The sequence below is a fragment of the Nicotiana tabacum genome, chromosome 19 (genome assembly GCF_000715075.1).
Source record: "Nicotiana tabacum cultivar K326 chromosome 19, ASM71507v2, whole genome shotgun sequence".
Taxonomy (NCBI): domain Eukaryota; kingdom Viridiplantae; phylum Streptophyta; class Magnoliopsida; order Solanales; family Solanaceae; genus Nicotiana; species Nicotiana tabacum.
Window position 1 is genome coordinate 134,692,837 of NC_134098.1, and position 16,267 is coordinate 134,709,103.

Sequence of the window (16,267 nt, forward strand, 5' to 3'; positions counted from 1 at the left end):
TAGGCGATCAACTCAGCAGAAGATATTGGTGCACTCCATTTGCTCCGGAGTTGCTTGTTTGGTCAGTATGATTTAGATGTGTATGGTTTGGTATGGCGGGGCTCTGTCCCGACCTTTATGACAATTATGTACTCTTAGAGACTTGTAGACATATGTCGTGTACATGAAAGACTGTACGGCCTTGTCGGCCTATGTTTTGAGTTTATAAATGATCATGTTGGCCTATTAGGCCTGTATGTCACGTGTATATGATGAAGTAATAAGAAAGATACGTTACGTTGGTACTCGGTTGAGTAAGGTACCGGGTTCCCGTCGCGGCCCATCGGTTTGGGTCGTGACAAATATATTAAAATAAAAAAACAAATGAAAAAATAAAATTAGCTATAATAAAAAATTGAAATATATAAAAAGAAATACCCATTTAATTTGGGGAGTAGTTTCAAGTTGGAGTTTTAAATTATTTTAAAATAAAAAAACGAAAATAAAGAAATAAAATAACTTTCAATTCAAATGAAAAATACAAAAAGTCAAATGGCATTGTTATGACAAAATATTTTTCAAGTGGCATTCAAATTGGGGAGTAGTTTCAAGTTGGAGTTTTAAAATTATTTTAAAATTTAAAATTTAAAATAAGAAAAGATTAAATTAGCTACAGTAAAAAAGAAAATATTAATAAAAAAACAAAAAAAAATCACCTATTCAAGTTGGGGAGTAGTTTTGGTTACTCCCTTTCTAACTAAAAAACTTTGAATTTTAAATTTTGAATTAATTAGTTACTCTATTTAAATTATAAATAGAGATATTTTATAATTAGCTAAAATAAAAAAGGAAAAAAGAAACTACCAATTCAAATTGGGGAGTAGTTTCAAGTTGGAGTTTTAGAAATATTTTAAAATCAAAAATCAAAAATAAAAGAAAAAATAAAACTAGCTATAATAAAAAAATGAATATATATATATATATATATATATATATATATATATATATATATATATATATATATATATAATAAAAAAAAAGGAAAAAAAAAATTACCTATTCAAATTGGGGAGTAGTTTCAAGTTGGAGTTTTATAAATATTTTAAAATAAAAAAAACAAAAATAAAAGAAAAAATAAAATTAGCTGTAATTAAAAAATGAATATATATAAAATAAAAAAGGAAAAAAAACTACCCATTGAAATTGGAGAGTAGTTTCAAGTTGGAGTTTTACAAATATTTAAAAAAATAAATAAAATTAGCTATAATAAAAAAATGAAAATATATAATAAAATTATCCATTCAAATTGGGGAGTAGTTTCAAGTTAGAGTTTTAAAATTATTTTAAAATAAAAAATAAAATAAAAAAATAAAGGAATTTTCAATTCAAATTAAAAATACAAAAATATAAAGATACTATTAGGATATTATACATAAGATAAGTATATTATATATATAAATGCTTATCTCTTTATACTTTGGTTGAATTTAAAATTATAATTTAGTAAAAAAATATTACATTATTTAAATTTTTAATAAACTACAAAATTTGAAAACTAATCAAATAAGTATTACAATAGAAAATAATGTAAGAAAAGAGGGGGATATAGATAATTTTATGATATTTATATTTTAAATTAATTAAAAAATAAAAGATAAATAAATAACACTCAAGAAAATTATCTATAGTACTAAGTACTTGTTAATTTAATAATAAAAATAAAAATGATCAAACAATTTATTGGATTACTATATGATGTGTATCCTTTAATTTTGTATAGATTGTGTTATATTTCTGCACATTGTATTAAATAATAAAATATAATTAATATTTATTAAGTTAATATGATATATTAGATCATAATTTTATAAGATTAATATTCTGTCAAATTATCCGCGCATCACACGAGTTATTTTGAAGTGACATCACTTTTGAACCAACGTAACAAAAATGACCCGACTAGTATGTTTGGCCCCAACCGAATATCGTCAAAATAGGGCCAAGCCCTAACTCTTTTTGTGAAACTATCCCGCCAATATCCCGCGTCTCGATATTTGAAGCTCTTCAGTTTCACCCAGTATTGTCCTTCATTTCTCTCCCCACCCCCACCTTCCCCTCCCTTATCGTGACTTTCCGACGGGGACGGCTTGATCGGCGACGGTGACTGTCATCTTTAATGGTCAGTTCGATTCCTCACATTCCGTAACCCTATATTTTCGAAGAAATTTTTTTTTTTCAGTCTTTAATTCGAGATCTCCGTTTCAGTAATTGCTAATTTCTGTTAGCTTTCACATCTTCCGAATGTTCTTACATGATTAGCTGAGTTTTAGTACGAACACGCCATATGTTAATTATCACCATTAACATTTTCTGTGTGCACATAATTTTTCTTATCATTTTAGTTTTTTTTCTTTTTTGATTTTTGAAGAGCTTATCTCTTTTGGTTATATACATGTGTATGTGTGCCTGCGCGTGTTAAATTTATGTATGCGTACATTGTTTTCCTTCGTCAGTTGGTTATAGACTCAGTTTTCATGCTCCTCTTCTGGACAATTGTGGTGTCATATACAGGTTTTCATATGTGGTTTTGGTTTTCATCGAGCTAGCCATAAGGGAAGTACATTATGCTAATTCATGCCCAAAGGCACAACAAATGAGGCTAGTCTTATTAGTTCAATTGGATATGCATTTTCTTTTTATTTCCTTTTTTTTTTGAAATTTTGTTTGCTGGAGTTGTCCTTTTTCATTTTTTAAAAAAATTGGAGGTTCAATTGCAGGACAGTCAATTCAGCTGGAGGTTCCATGTCTAAAGATAAGCTTCCAAAAGTCAACTGGACTCAGCATGCTACTGCACACGAGAATTTTTCATGCCAAGATAAGTTCTTGACTTCAAATTTCCTTTTCTCTCTGCCAACGCAAAAACCTTGTGTCAGAGAACAAATGAATGCCAGGTGTGTTACTCTATCATTACCTGATTTGTTTGCTCTTAAGAGTGCATAGTTTTTCTACTTAAATGTTTCAAAGAAGATATCTTTTGTACATGATTAATGCATACAAAGATATTGGGCATTGGGTTGTCTGATTGAATTTTTAACCGTGCTACTATAGTCATATTTCACCATTTCTAAATTCTTGTTTATTCCACCATCACTATACATGCAAAAATTTTAGAACAAGTAATGGCTATTATGCTGGATGTATTCAATGCCAGTGCACGTATAAAATTGTCCATCTCAAGATAAGTAATTATGAAGAGTAACAGACACAGGATGTCATGCATTGGCCCATCCTAGTTAACATACTCAGAGCCATCATCATGTTATCACTTAGCTAATTCCTCGGGAATTTTCTCTTTTATTTCTTTATACTATATGAATGCTAATTGCATCTATGCTCTTTACGGTTCATTATCAGTTAAAGGATGCTTGTGTTCTTATTCTATTGCTTGCTGTCATTTTTACAGGTCAATGGCTTGTCAAGTTAGAAGTGCAACAAAATTGGAAACTGAAAAGGTACATTTGGGTCGGCACTCGGCAGGATATTTTGATCCTCCAGTCATTTCATTCATGATAGCGCTCAATACATCTATTACTAATTGAGATCAAATGAGTATTAGTTTTGCTTTTTATTTGATTTAAAATATCGTATTTTATAAAATTGTAGAATGGATATATGTAGGCATTAGCTTTATGAGCACATTTCCACAAGATCCTTGCACAAAATGCTGAAGGACATATTTGTTTGTGTTCGAGTCCTGCGTCCTTGTTTGGTAAGCTAAAAGCTTCTTTTTCATATTTGGATTCCAAATTCTTGGCAGGCTTGGAAGCTTCTAAACAGTCTTAAGTTGTCTTCCAAGAGTTATACAAGACCAGGGAAAACCCTACCATTAACCAAAGATAACAAGTCCTTTTCACAACACTCTCATAACACACATGTTCTGCGCGCATCTGATGTCAACTATGCTTCTGCAAGATGCACGCCACTGCATCAAGGTGTTGATGAAAATAGCGAATACAGTGACACAACAAGGTATGCAGGAAATCGTTTTCCATCACATTCAAGTGGTGGGGCAGAAATTGGGAAAGTTGTGAACAGGCAGAATGGAGCAGACACTTCATTGGCTAATAATTCTCATTCTCGAGGAATAGGGGGAATATCCAGCAATCATGCAATTGGTGTAAGCAAGACGAGGGAGTATAATAACACATGTGCTGATGGAACTGATGAAGATGACATTCTTCAGGTATTTCTTTGTGTGGCTTAAGCATTTAACAGAAAGAACTTCCATCTTTCCGTAGAATATATCAGATCATTGGTTGTTGACCTTTGAAACGAGAAATTGCAAATCTGATCCAATTTGAATATGCTGAGATTTTTCATAAAAAAGATCAAAACCAGTGATTACCTAGCTTCTTTAAAGTTAATTCCAAAAAGAAAGAAAAAACCAAAAGGAGAAAACAGAATAGATATCCTGCACTAATTGCTACTGTCTCTTGTTTAGTTGTTTCTAGTAAAGGATGAAATGTGCCTGTTAATCAGTTACTATATTTGTCACTTCGACTATCTTCCTGCTATAATTTGTCTCTACCCGGGATTTTAGACGGTTACAAAGTTCTGCTACATTCCTTTATCAGAATATAGATATCGACCAAATAGTAGAACACTATCAGACCAACTGCACGCCGCAGCCTTCTGTCTCAAGATGTCCGCCAATTACTCCATTTACAGATTCTAAATGTTTGGCTGGATCCGAGGAGACAAATTTGCCACCGGAATTGTCCTTAAACTGCAATCATGGGTTGAAGGTGTGGTAATTTTTCATGCCTCAATTATGTGCATCTCGAAGTAACTGATGTTTTCTTAATTCTTATGCTGATTCCTGCCATTAATACAGCTAGGGCTTTGTCCAGAAGCGTTGGATCATTTACAAGAAATGAAGGATAGGCTAATTAACATTTCAAATGATCTTCTTGACAATGTTTCAGAACTGAGTTTAGAGCAGGTTGAAATGCTTCGCCAAGAACGGTGTGTTCTCCAATTGTTCTTTTCTATTTTTATTTTCTCATCTTGCCTTGTTTGTGCTGCACATTCGTTCTTCCTTGACAGGTTTTAGACAATATTGAAGATAATTGGTTGCATTTGCATACTCAGGTCACAGCTGAAGCTGCAAATTCAGCACCTTGAAAAGTTTCTTCAAACTGTATCAGGCAACGAGGAAAGAAGGATGTCACAGTTTTCTGCTTCCACACAGACTTCCGCCTTTCAGTATGAAACACCTCGTGCAGGGTCTTCCAGGATTGATCCTATAAGACTTGACACACAGTTTCATGGATATAATGAGTCCGGTGGCTTTGGCAACTGGAATTCCTCATCACTTTCCTTTGATGTGACTGGTGGATTTGGTCTTTCAACAGCTCCAGTGGAGAGAGAACCCTACATCCCAAAGTATCTTGAAGTTAAGTATACTGAAGGTTCAAATGACAAGAAGTGGAGTAGCCGAGATTTCCCCTGGACAAAGAAGCTTGAGGTGTGTATTTACATGTGACTGCACGAACGAGATGTTTCTGTACAATTTCTGACATTTGGACATATTTTCCACTGACAGGCCGATAACAAAAAAGTATTTGGAAATCCCTCTTTTCGTCCTAATCAAAGAGAGGTGATAAATGCAACAATGAGTGGATGTGATGTATTTGTTTTAATGCCCACAGGAGGAGGCAAGAGTCTGACATATCAGGTAAGACATTTGATTTTCTGGCCTTCCCAGTGTGTTGATTATAATGTGCATCAAATTTAATCTGTTCATGATGATATTATCTGGTAAAATTGCAAGTTTTACAGGGAGACCTGGTTGTACCTACTGTTTCAAAAGGTGATTAAGCAACTCTAGCAGAAGAATCATCAACCCTTCTTAGTTATGCTCACTTCTGTGCTTATTTTGCTGAGAGGCCAACATATTTTACAGAAATCCCTTATTGATTAATTTTACTGCTTAATCATTGCCTTGCCGTCAGATTTCCGAGGACATGGCCCTTGATAGGAAGGTGTGGAGATCGAGCATTAGGGTTGTAGGTTAGGAGGTAGTTGAGCATTTTTCTACTTCGTTCCGGGTATGAGGATAGACTCATAGGGTTTGTCTTAGATTTCTAGTGGTTTATGTTGTGTTCTCACTATTCTCCCGTTTTTCTTTACTGGTTATTGTATTGCGTTTCAACTAATTTTTGGTTTCTTATAATGCTTTATTATTTCTATGGTTTCTGTTGATGGTACTGATATATTGTCTCTTTTGTCTTTTTCGTTTTCTTGAGCCGAGGGTCTATCGGAAACAACCTCTCTACTCCATGGGGTAGGGGTAAGGTCTGCGTACACACTACCCTCCCCAGACCTCTTACTTCTGGGATTTTGCTGGGTTGTTGTTGTTGTAATCATTGCCTTGCCGATAATAGCCACAAAGGTTGTCACATCTCATAGCATTAAATTTTGTTCAATTTTCTTCGGTTCGTAATTGCAAATGATAGAAGTATGTCTTCTATGGAGAGGTGCTCGCTGATTCTATCTTTCCTACATAAATTGTAACTCCGGCAGCTCTATAAGTGCTGACATAAATACATCCACAGCTGTTAACACTTAACAGTCACCCGGTTTTGGACGTTTACCTCAGCTTGTTCTGGAACTTGCTTGTTTGAATTTCTTTTTTCAACGTCGTCTGGTAAAAGTTCTGCACTGCCTGGAGTCAATGATTCTTCCAAGTTTGTAATCCTACCTCTTTCTTGTAAAACCACGTACCAATAAAATCGACACCTATTTCCCAAGAAAAAGAAAAGAGCTATCAGAAAATTTACAAATTCTAGCACATATATGCGTAGTTCACAGCTGAAGAAGAACTCATGTAATTATGGAGAAACGTATTTGTTCAATCTTTTTAATGGAATTAGCCCTGCAAAAAAGTAACAGAGGAGGGCTAGGAGGAGAATTGTTGAAGCTTGACAAGGATGTATGTTTCCACCAGTGACAATTTTCCTGAAACCCTGGTGACTGCTAGAGGAGAAGTAGATAGCCACGATGAGGCTAATGAATGTCTACGATAAGTAGGAAGCCATCAACAACAGTGGTAGGTGATTCCTTGCCTATGAGGAGAAGCAGGGTGAAGCCATAGGGGCATGCTGCGGGGAGTTTAAGTAGGAAGTTCCTTTTTGAAACTTGAAAGAGATACTCCCCATAATATGCCGAAAGGCATATACCCCATAAATACATGTTTGTGAAAATATTCTAGCCAAGCTTTGTCTTGAGCTCGTCTTATTTGTCTAAAAAGGCTCGAGTCAATTGTTATTCATGAACTGTTATGGCTAATAAATGCATCAATTAGAAAAACTGTACCATGATTATGGAATGAGCTATACTAATAAACAACAACAACAACATACCCAGTATAATCCCACATAGTGGGGTTTGGGGAGGGTAGTGTGTCCTTACCCCTACACTTGTGGAGGTAGAGAGACTGTTTCCAATAGACCTTCGGCTCAGGAAAGTATAAGCACCACAATAATAAAAAGAAAAACAAGACGGGACAATACAGAGAAGCCATGTAAAAGCAACATAAATAACAAGATAGTAAGACGATCGAAATGCAAAAAACGGCAGGTAGTCAAAGAAACTTAATACCAACCAAATGTGAGAGTACATACTAATACTACCGGTATGAATAATTAGACTGCCTAACCTACTACCCTAATCCTCGACCACCACACTTTTCTATCAAGGGTCATGTCCTCGGTCAGCTGTAGCTGCGCTCATGCCTAATCACCCCACCCCAACTCTTCTTCGGCCTACCTCTACCTCTCCTAAGGCCCTCCAATGCCAACCCCTCACACCTCCTTACCGGGGCGTCTGTGCTTCTCCTTCTCACATGTCCAAACCATTTAAGTCTTGCTTCCCGCATCTTGTCCTCAATAGGGGCCACACCCACCTTATCCCGAATAACTTCATTCCTAATCCTATCTAACCTGGTGTGCCGCACATCCATCTCAACATCCTCATCTCTGCTACCTTCATCTTCTGGACATAGGTGGTCTTCACAAGCCAACACTCAGCCCCATACAACTGACCACTGCTTTATAAAACATACCTTTAAGTTTTGGTGGTACCTTCTTGTCACACAAAACACCGGAAGCAAGTCTCCATTTCATCCATCCCGCCCCAATGGCCCCCCTGTATAATAGACCCAAGGTACTTAAAACTTGCCCTCCTAGGGATGACTTGTGAATCCAGCCTCACCTCCCCTTCCACTCACTGAGTTGCACCACTAAACTTACACTCCAAGTATTCTGTCTTGGTCTTGCTCACCTTGAAACCTTTAGACTCCAGGGTCTGTCTCCACACTTCTATCCTCGCGTTAACACCGTCTCGCGTCTCGTCAATCAAAACAATGTCGTCTGTAAATAACATGCACCATGACACCTCCCCTTGGATGTGGCTCCATTCTTGATATCAACATTCTTCTTTCTCTTCCCTTGGTAATTACTACCCATATTTGGACTTTGTTATTGCTGTTATTCCAATAAAGGATAGCCCGGTGCACTAAGCTCCCGCTATGCGCGGGTTCCGCTTATTGTTTACCGGGCTTGGTACTTAGAACTTTTGGTTGCTGGGATCTCACATTCAGGTCCAACTTCCTGCAGCTTCCTGCTCTCATTTGTCCTGGGATTACTCTGGTCATTTCACCTCTTGTTTCGCTCATCCAAGATCAGATAATGCATCTTTTGCAGGTAATGCTGGTTGAGACCATAATAACTATCTGCTTCTAAGAAATCTATCTAATACTGGTTTTCATGGTATGTTTACATTACAGGTTAATATACCTGCTGCTTATCTTAGTTCCAATATGGAGTGGACTGAGCAACAGGAGATACTTAGAGAGCTCAATTCAGATGTTTGCAAGTACAAATTTTTATATGTTACCCCGGAGAAAGTTGCCAAGTGCGTGCTTGTAATTTCATTTGGTAACATTTGAAACCAAATTATATTTTAAAATACTCAAATATTACTGATATGGTAGTGCAGAAGTGATGTTCTGTTGAGACACTTGGAAAGTCTACATACTCGTGAATCACTTGCTAGAATTGTTATTGATGAAGCACATTGTGTGAGCCAATGGGGACATGATTTCAGGCCTGATTATCAGGTAATGTCTTTGCAAACTTTTTCATGCCCTCATATTTTGTTGGGGTACTTTTGACGGATGCTAAAGTTTTCAGTTGTCATCCAGGGTCTAGGTATCCTGAAGCAAAAGTTCCCAACTGTGCCTGTTCTGGCCTTGACTGCTACTGCCACAATGAGTGTCAAGGAAGATGTTGTTCAGGCCCTTGGTCTTGCCAACTGCATTATTTTCCGACAAAGCTTTAATCGTCCAAATTTAAGGTGAATAAATAATTCTGAAAGTCTAGTGGTACTTTTCCACTCTTGGCCTTACAGAAACATGATTGTGATAATTTGTCGATGTTGCAGATATTCCGTTATCCCAAAGACAAAGAAGTGTTTGGAAGACATTGACAACTTTATAAAGAAATTTCATTTTGATCAATGCGGGATAATTTATTGTCTTTCTAGAATGGATTGTGAGAGAGTAGCCGAAAAGCTGCAGGTTTATCACAAAGCCAGTCTGTTTCTTTCTATTTTTTTCTTGCTTTTTATATTGTTGGTTTCCCGGCGAGAACTTTCTTAAAACTTGATACAGAGCATGATGCAAGATGATGTTTGTATTCATTTCTCATGTGATGTAGTAATAATTGTGAACTTATTTGAGTGGTTGCTTGTTAGTATCTAGATATCATCTTATAAACTCTCTTCTTCCTTAAATCTTCTTTCATAATGGTAAATCATTGATTTGCAGCCACTACTGAAGAATGTTTTGTTTTATATTGCATTAGTTTTATAAAAGATAGTTTTAAATTTGGAAATCTCACTGTGACTCTGAAGTTCAGGTACTTTATATTTAATCTAGTTATAAGTTAAGGCTATGTGAAATAATTCATTTTTTAAAAGTATATATTTCATTTCTAAATAAACAGAAAGTGCTTTGTCAAATACTTAGCAACCTTTATTCCTTATGAAACAGAGTTATGTTCAAGGAGCTTGTGGCTGTATGATTGAATTAGGTAGAAAAACACCTTTGTTTTCTTCCAATAGCTAGATAGATGATGACTGAAACAAAGATCCTTTTTACCTTTTCTTTTCTTGTCCAGTCCGGATAATTCTTCTTTGGAGTTTATTATTGTCTAATGGGAATGTTCAATTTGCAGGAATACGGACATAAAGCAGCATTTTATCATGGCAGCATGGAGGGTGCTCAGCGAGCTAACATCCAGAAGCAGTGGAGCAAAGATGAGATCAATATTATATGTGCAACTGTTGCATTTGGAATGGGTACGATTGAGACTTATGTGGCTTTTTAAGGCTGATTTGCTGTTAACTAATCAGCATTAACATGATCGCCTCAGGTATCAACAAGCCAGATGTTCGTTTTGTCATTCATCATTCTTTGCCAAAATCTATTGAAGGGTACCATCAGGTGGTTGCTGAAGCTTTAATTTTTAGTTCTTTCTTTTGCTTCTCAGAATAACTAGTGTGTTAAATTCAGTTCAATAGAGTATGAAATTGACTTTGCTGTTATGCCTGTGCAATAGGAGTGTGGTCGTGCTGGTAGAGATGGTCTACCTTCCTCTTGTGTTTTGTACTACAGTTACAGTGATTATGTGAGCCTCCGTCCCAATATGTTCTTGTTTCCTTTAGCAAAGTAAATGAGTGTTGATCTCCTCTACTTTGTTTTTTGTATCAAACATATTTTTTCTTTTTCAATTTTCAACAGATACGAGTCAAGCATATGATAAGTCAAGGAACCGTAGATCAGAATTCCTTTGGATCTGGATATGGTCGTTCAAATGTGGCTACTTCAGGGAGGATCCTTGAGACAAACGTGGAAAATCTTCTAAGAATGGCATGGATTGTTCTTAAGTGTCTGAGATCTTTACTTTGTAATGTTAGTATGCTTAAGTCGTTCAACACATTTTTCAGGTCAGTTACTGTGAGAATGATGTTGATTGTCGTCGTCTCCTTCAGCTTATTCACTTCGGAGAGAAATTTGAATCTACCAACTGCAGAAAAACATGTGATAATTGTTCCAAGATTCAGAAATGTATTGAGAAAGATGTCACGGAAGTTGCAAAGCAATTAGTAAGGGAAAACTTCGTTTGTCCAATTCTGTATCTCATAGGAAGACATTCATTTCCTTGAAACACTAGACTGTTGCTGGTTTTAGTAAACATTGATATCTTGCCTGCATGTCAGGTTGAATTGGTGAAGATGACAGGACAGAAGTTCTCGTCAGCCCATGTTTTGGAAGTCTACAGGGGCTCCTTGAGTCAATATGTATGTCTTAGCTGTTAATTTCTCATTGCTTATTTTTTCTGGTTGGCTAATATGGTACGATTATGTAAAACATAGGTGAAGAAACACAGACATGAGTCCTTGCGTCTGCATGGAGCTGGAAAACATCTAGCCAAGGGTGAAGCATCCCGCGTGCTACGTCATCTTGTTACTGAAGATATTCTTGTGGAGGATGTTAAAAAGAGTGACCTATATGGATCTGTATCATCAGTCCTAAAGGTAATTTACTGAAGATAGAATAGAAGCAAAATAGCCTTTCAGATATCATATGTGAAAAATTTGTCTTTCATCTCTGATATTCATCTTTTAAATCTCAACCATTTGAGTTTTTTCTAAGAAACAGAAAATGTATTTTGTATTCAGGTGAATGAATCAAAAGCCTACAATCTATTTTCTGGTGCTCAGACAATGAGATTAAGGTTCACTTCTATTCTCGTTACTTCCATTTAGCTTGTTATCTGTTTCCTTGTTACTGGATGTGTGCAAATTCTTTTCACATTTCTTACCATTACTTTAAAGTAACTACTGTTTTAAAGTTGATCTGGAGATACTAGCATGGTCTGTCATCTGAAAGTGTCTTTACTCATCTTTGTCTGATATAAGTTGATTTTGCATCTACTAATTGAGTAAACAGAAACATGGCTTATCAGAATCATTAAAGATGTGTTTTTGAGCTTGAAAGTTTGTTGGCTTTCTCCCAGGCTTTCAAATTTGGTCAAACTGTGGCCAGGAACAATAACATCTTTACTGTATTCCAACCTTTATCTTGTATTTTTTGAGAACTTCAATTAGGGATGTGGTTCATGCATTACTTACAATAGGAATCTTCTTATTCCATCTCTTTCCTCCATCCCAATACATATAATTCAACTTGGGGATGTCACGGAATGTTTGGCACCTTTTATATTATTCTATACAACTTTCACAACGTTCAGGATTCTAATTCATCTAACAATTCGACTTTTGAACTTTGATATGATGTTTCCTGTGAAATAACTTTTCAACCACAAGTTATATTAATATCTTAAACTCCATGCTAGTTAAATGGTGTCATATTCAATGGGATGGGAAGACTATATATTCCAAGGGATTAAAATGTAGTACATCCCACTTTGTGTGTTGGCAGCCGCCATCGTGAGAGGCTAAGAGCTTTCCTGAAGTGTAGAATAAAACCAATCAATGGGTCTTTTACATATCAATAACCATCCTATTCATTCCCTTCTCTTGATTAGTGCAAACCACATATCTATAATATATCTATTGCTAAAATAAACATGGTTCTGGTTATTGAAATCATTCCGGTTTATCATAAATTGTTATAATCAGGACGAACTTACACATTTCTGACTTGTTTTTTTACAAGTAAATACATGCTTACCTGCCTGGTCTGTGATAATTTAGTATTTTGGTGGTTGACTATCATGAGTCCAGTTAATGTATGTATATTATGACAGCTAGATGGTGGGAAAATTGTCCCTTTCTATCTTCTACCACGTGTAGAATGCCCATGTCTGATTTTCCTTTTCGGGAGTTGCAAATTTTTTGGCAAACTTGTTACCAATAATCACATTTTTTAATACTATTATAAATTTGAAGAAATCATTAGATAATTCACTCTGTAAAGGTCATATACTCGCATCAAATGATCTAAACATAAAGTAGAATAATCAGTCTCTAAATGGTGCCGTTTTCTATGACTACTCGTTTATTAAGCAACTAAACAAATATCTTCATCTGTTCCTGATCAAATTGTCACATGCAACACATGGAAGGAGTATGATCTATTTGATGTTATTACAGGCTCCCTTCATCTGTGACTCAATCTAAGCTGGGTAAATTTGAAGCCACTCCAGCAAAAGTTTCACTAACATCTGGAAAGCAGAGTCCTCCCAGGACAGACCCTTCTGCTGCACCTCAATCTCCAGTTGATACGGTACCTTCAGATTACATATGACTGTCACCTCATTATAGGTGTGCTTTTCCCATCAATAAGTTTCTTGCCACACCTTATTCTTTTTGTTTATTTTAGAACCTTTCAGCGAAACTGTATACAGCTCTACGGAGACTTCGTACTCTTCTCGTTAAAGAAGCTGGAGACGGTGTCATGGCTTACCATATATTTGGGTAAGTGCCTTATTTAATCTCGTTTTCTTTCCTTCTCCTTTTTGTTAATATCATTAAGCATTTTTAGTTGCTAGTATTTCACTTGGGCAGTGGCGATGAACTTAAGTTGCACTCTTAAATTTCTCCTGGCTTTTAAAAGATGTGATATACTAGTCAGACCTGCTGTTTCGCTGCCTCAAGATTTGGTTCTCTTAAACCATATGGGAAACGTGGACCAAAGATTCACGGGAAATTCAGAACTCCGGAGAATTTCAGAACCCATTCAAAAGGATTGCTATTGAATGACATAATGTGCCATGGAATAAAATCTGATTGATGTTCTGTATTCTTAAAGTTGGTGTATATGTATTCTTTGCAAGAGCCCTTTGCATTCAAGCGGCCTACGTTGCCTATTTTTGTACAACTTATTCTAACTTATTAAAAGAGGAGAGTAATCAAACGATAGATTTGAATTTTTTTTAGTTGTTATGCTGGACTCTGTCTCTTTTTAAAGTTGAACATTCTAGTGTAGTATAAATTTCTTCAGACTTTCGAACTCAGGTTGGACATAATGAGGGCTTTCAGTAAGTATGCTTTTTCTCTGGCATTCTCATAAATACGATGCTTCGCTTGAATATTCTTCTGTTCTGGAGGATGCAAAGGGAAACAGATTTGACACTTTGTACTGCTTAGAAGTTAGAAGTGCGTGATTTATAAGGCTCTTTGATTTGCCAGTTTGTACTTTTCTTCTTTATTGTCAGGAGAACTGCTGCTAAAATGATTTTTTTTTGGTTCATTTTCTAGAGATGCTACCATGCAGCAGATTAGCATTAAAGTACCAAGAACTACGGATGAGCTACTCGACATCAATGGCATTGGCAAGTAAGTTTGAGAATAAGTTGGACAATGTTTTCATCCATAGTTCCACATGTTTTAATGAGCTTGGTGGTGCAATTTAGGGTAAAAATCATCAAGTACGGGGATAGGGTGCTAGAAACCATTGAAGCTACCATCAACGAGCACAAGTCAGTTAAGACCAATAGCAGCGGCAATGACAGTACAGATTCAGGTAAAAAGAGGAGAAATTCCATCAATGTACAAAATGCGAACTCCAAAGATGAGGAGGATTTCACTGGAAGCACTGGTCGTTCTAAGAAAAGGGTGTCGAAGAAGCAGAACAAAAATCCAGAGGTTATCGACTATAGGGACCTCGGGTATTTTGATGAATGTATGGACGGTGACATTGACTTCGATGAGACTATGATGCCATAGTGAAGGCTTCCTTTTCAAGTGTTGATCAAAATGGAGGAAGAATTTTATGAAACTGTTTGGATTTAGTCTCATAATTTACATGGGAGAAAAGTTTATCATCACTACACTGTTTTATATCCATTCTCGTGAAATATTGAGTTATCTGTTGACAAAGCTACTGGAACAAGGTCAAAATTCCAGTTACTATGAGATGTTAAATTAATCTTGCTGTTAAGTGATACCATCCTAAGTGTATATAATATTTCTCCTTTCTCTATGGAGTAGTGTATTTCTGAACTTTTGTTGGATTTTAAGTGTACAGGGGAAGATTTTGCGAGGGAAGGGATTTTAGAATCCTGCCATCTATTTTCCGTTTTAATTGGCTTTACACTTCTCTCTTACTGAAAGTTTGTTACAACTTTGCTCTCTATAATTTTATGGCCAAGTTATTTAGTCTGGATTTTACCTTAGTAATACTTTTTTTGATTTTTAAGTTGGGAAAAGTCATGTAGCAATTATGATTTTAAATAAACAATAAGGTGATTGGCTCGAGATGCTAGGGGAGTTGGCTTATACAAAATGTGTATTTATTGTTTAAGATTTAAAATCACAATCTTTGTAATGTTGGTCATGAGAAGTAAATGATAATTCGGCTTGGAATCAATATGGCAATACCTTGTAACCAGAATCAGCTTGTTGGACCTTTTGCATGGGCGAATTGCTCGTAAAGAAAACACATGTTGAAACTGCCAGTTCGCTATTACTGATTTACTTTCTGAGGGTAAAATTGACTACTTTCTTGAATGATGTCAGAAGTGAATATTATATAAAATTTTAATTTAGAAACTAGGTTGGGTCGTCTTTAGGATCATGTGGTGTCTTTACTTTAAGAAGTAATATAAAATATTATTACATCTTTTAAGGACTGTGAATAAAATTATGCAATTGGAATTATTCTGATGGTTAACGTGTCATTTACAGTTAATTAATTCTAAATTCAGAGTCATAAACATTCTTCCCATTCCAAATTCAAGTTACGAAGAAACTCGCAGATCACAAAATATTGGAATCAAAATGTTTAATTGTTAACTAGGAATATTTTATATCTCTCCTTTGCTATTACTGACATATATTAATCTGATGCAAAATTATATTATTATTATTATTATTATTTAAGAAATCAAACAGTATTTGTACAAACATCGTGATATACAATATCACTTTTTATGTAGATAATATGTTCAAATATTCCATTTATTTATTTTTACTTAACCACTATATTAAAAATATATTTTTATTTTTACTTGTTCATTTTAATAAATTAAAAGAAAAATAATGTTTTTTTAAAGTAATGGAGTATAAAACAAACTAGATTTACTGACCTCTTCAAATCGAAACCGTTCCTTTTGTACAAAAGAAATACTACTATAAATTTCAGTATGAGATTTTTGGAAATAAAGTAACAAACAAAAAAAGAAGAAGAGAGAAGATA

At 35.3% G+C, this 16,267-nt stretch overlaps 1 protein-coding gene across 4 annotated transcripts; it reads left to right on the plus strand.

Moving 5' to 3' along the window:
• Positions 1–1,969: 1,969 nt before the first annotated feature.
• LOC107821048 (ATP-dependent DNA helicase Q-like 4A) lies at positions 1,970–15,052 on the plus strand. 4 transcript variants are annotated; one of them, XM_075238669.1, is made up of 26 exons: positions 1,970–2,158; positions 2,551–2,637; positions 2,757–2,930; positions 3,443–3,491; positions 3,797–4,222; positions 4,614–4,784; positions 4,874–5,004; positions 5,131–5,506; positions 5,585–5,716; positions 8,658–8,744; positions 8,828–8,955; positions 9,040–9,160; positions 9,245–9,396; positions 9,484–9,619; positions 10,278–10,401; positions 10,476–10,546; positions 10,662–10,730; positions 10,844–11,049; positions 11,136–11,208; positions 11,323–11,403; positions 11,479–11,640; positions 11,785–11,840; positions 13,222–13,354; positions 13,451–13,545; positions 14,329–14,406; positions 14,484–15,052. In XM_075238669.1, exons 2-26 carry the CDS (start codon positions 2,633–2,635, stop codon positions 14,794–14,796), a joined length of 3,549 nt encoding a protein of 1,182 aa, XP_075094770.1. In that variant the 5' UTR covers positions 1,970–2,158; positions 2,551–2,632; the 3' UTR covers positions 14,797–15,052. The 4 variants fall into 4 exon arrangements, with proteins under 4 accessions (XP_075094770.1, XP_016502933.1, XP_016502927.1 ...); XM_016647447.2 differs by having other exon boundaries at positions 10,844–11,014; positions 11,095–11,208; XM_016647441.2 differs by having other exon boundaries at positions 10,844–10,972; positions 11,050–11,208.
• Positions 15,053–16,267: the final 1,215 nt, after the last annotated feature.

Coding starts and splice junctions, on each gene's coding strand:
- LOC107821048 (XM_016647441.2), top strand. Junction 3,492..3,796: donor CAAAATTGGAAACTGAAAAG/GTACATTTGGGT, acceptor AATTCTTGGCAG/GCTTGGAAGCTTCTAAACAG. Junction 5,717..8,657: donor GCAAGAGTCTGACATATCAG/GTAAGACATTTG, acceptor AACTTCCTGCAG/CTTCCTGCTCTCATTTGTCC.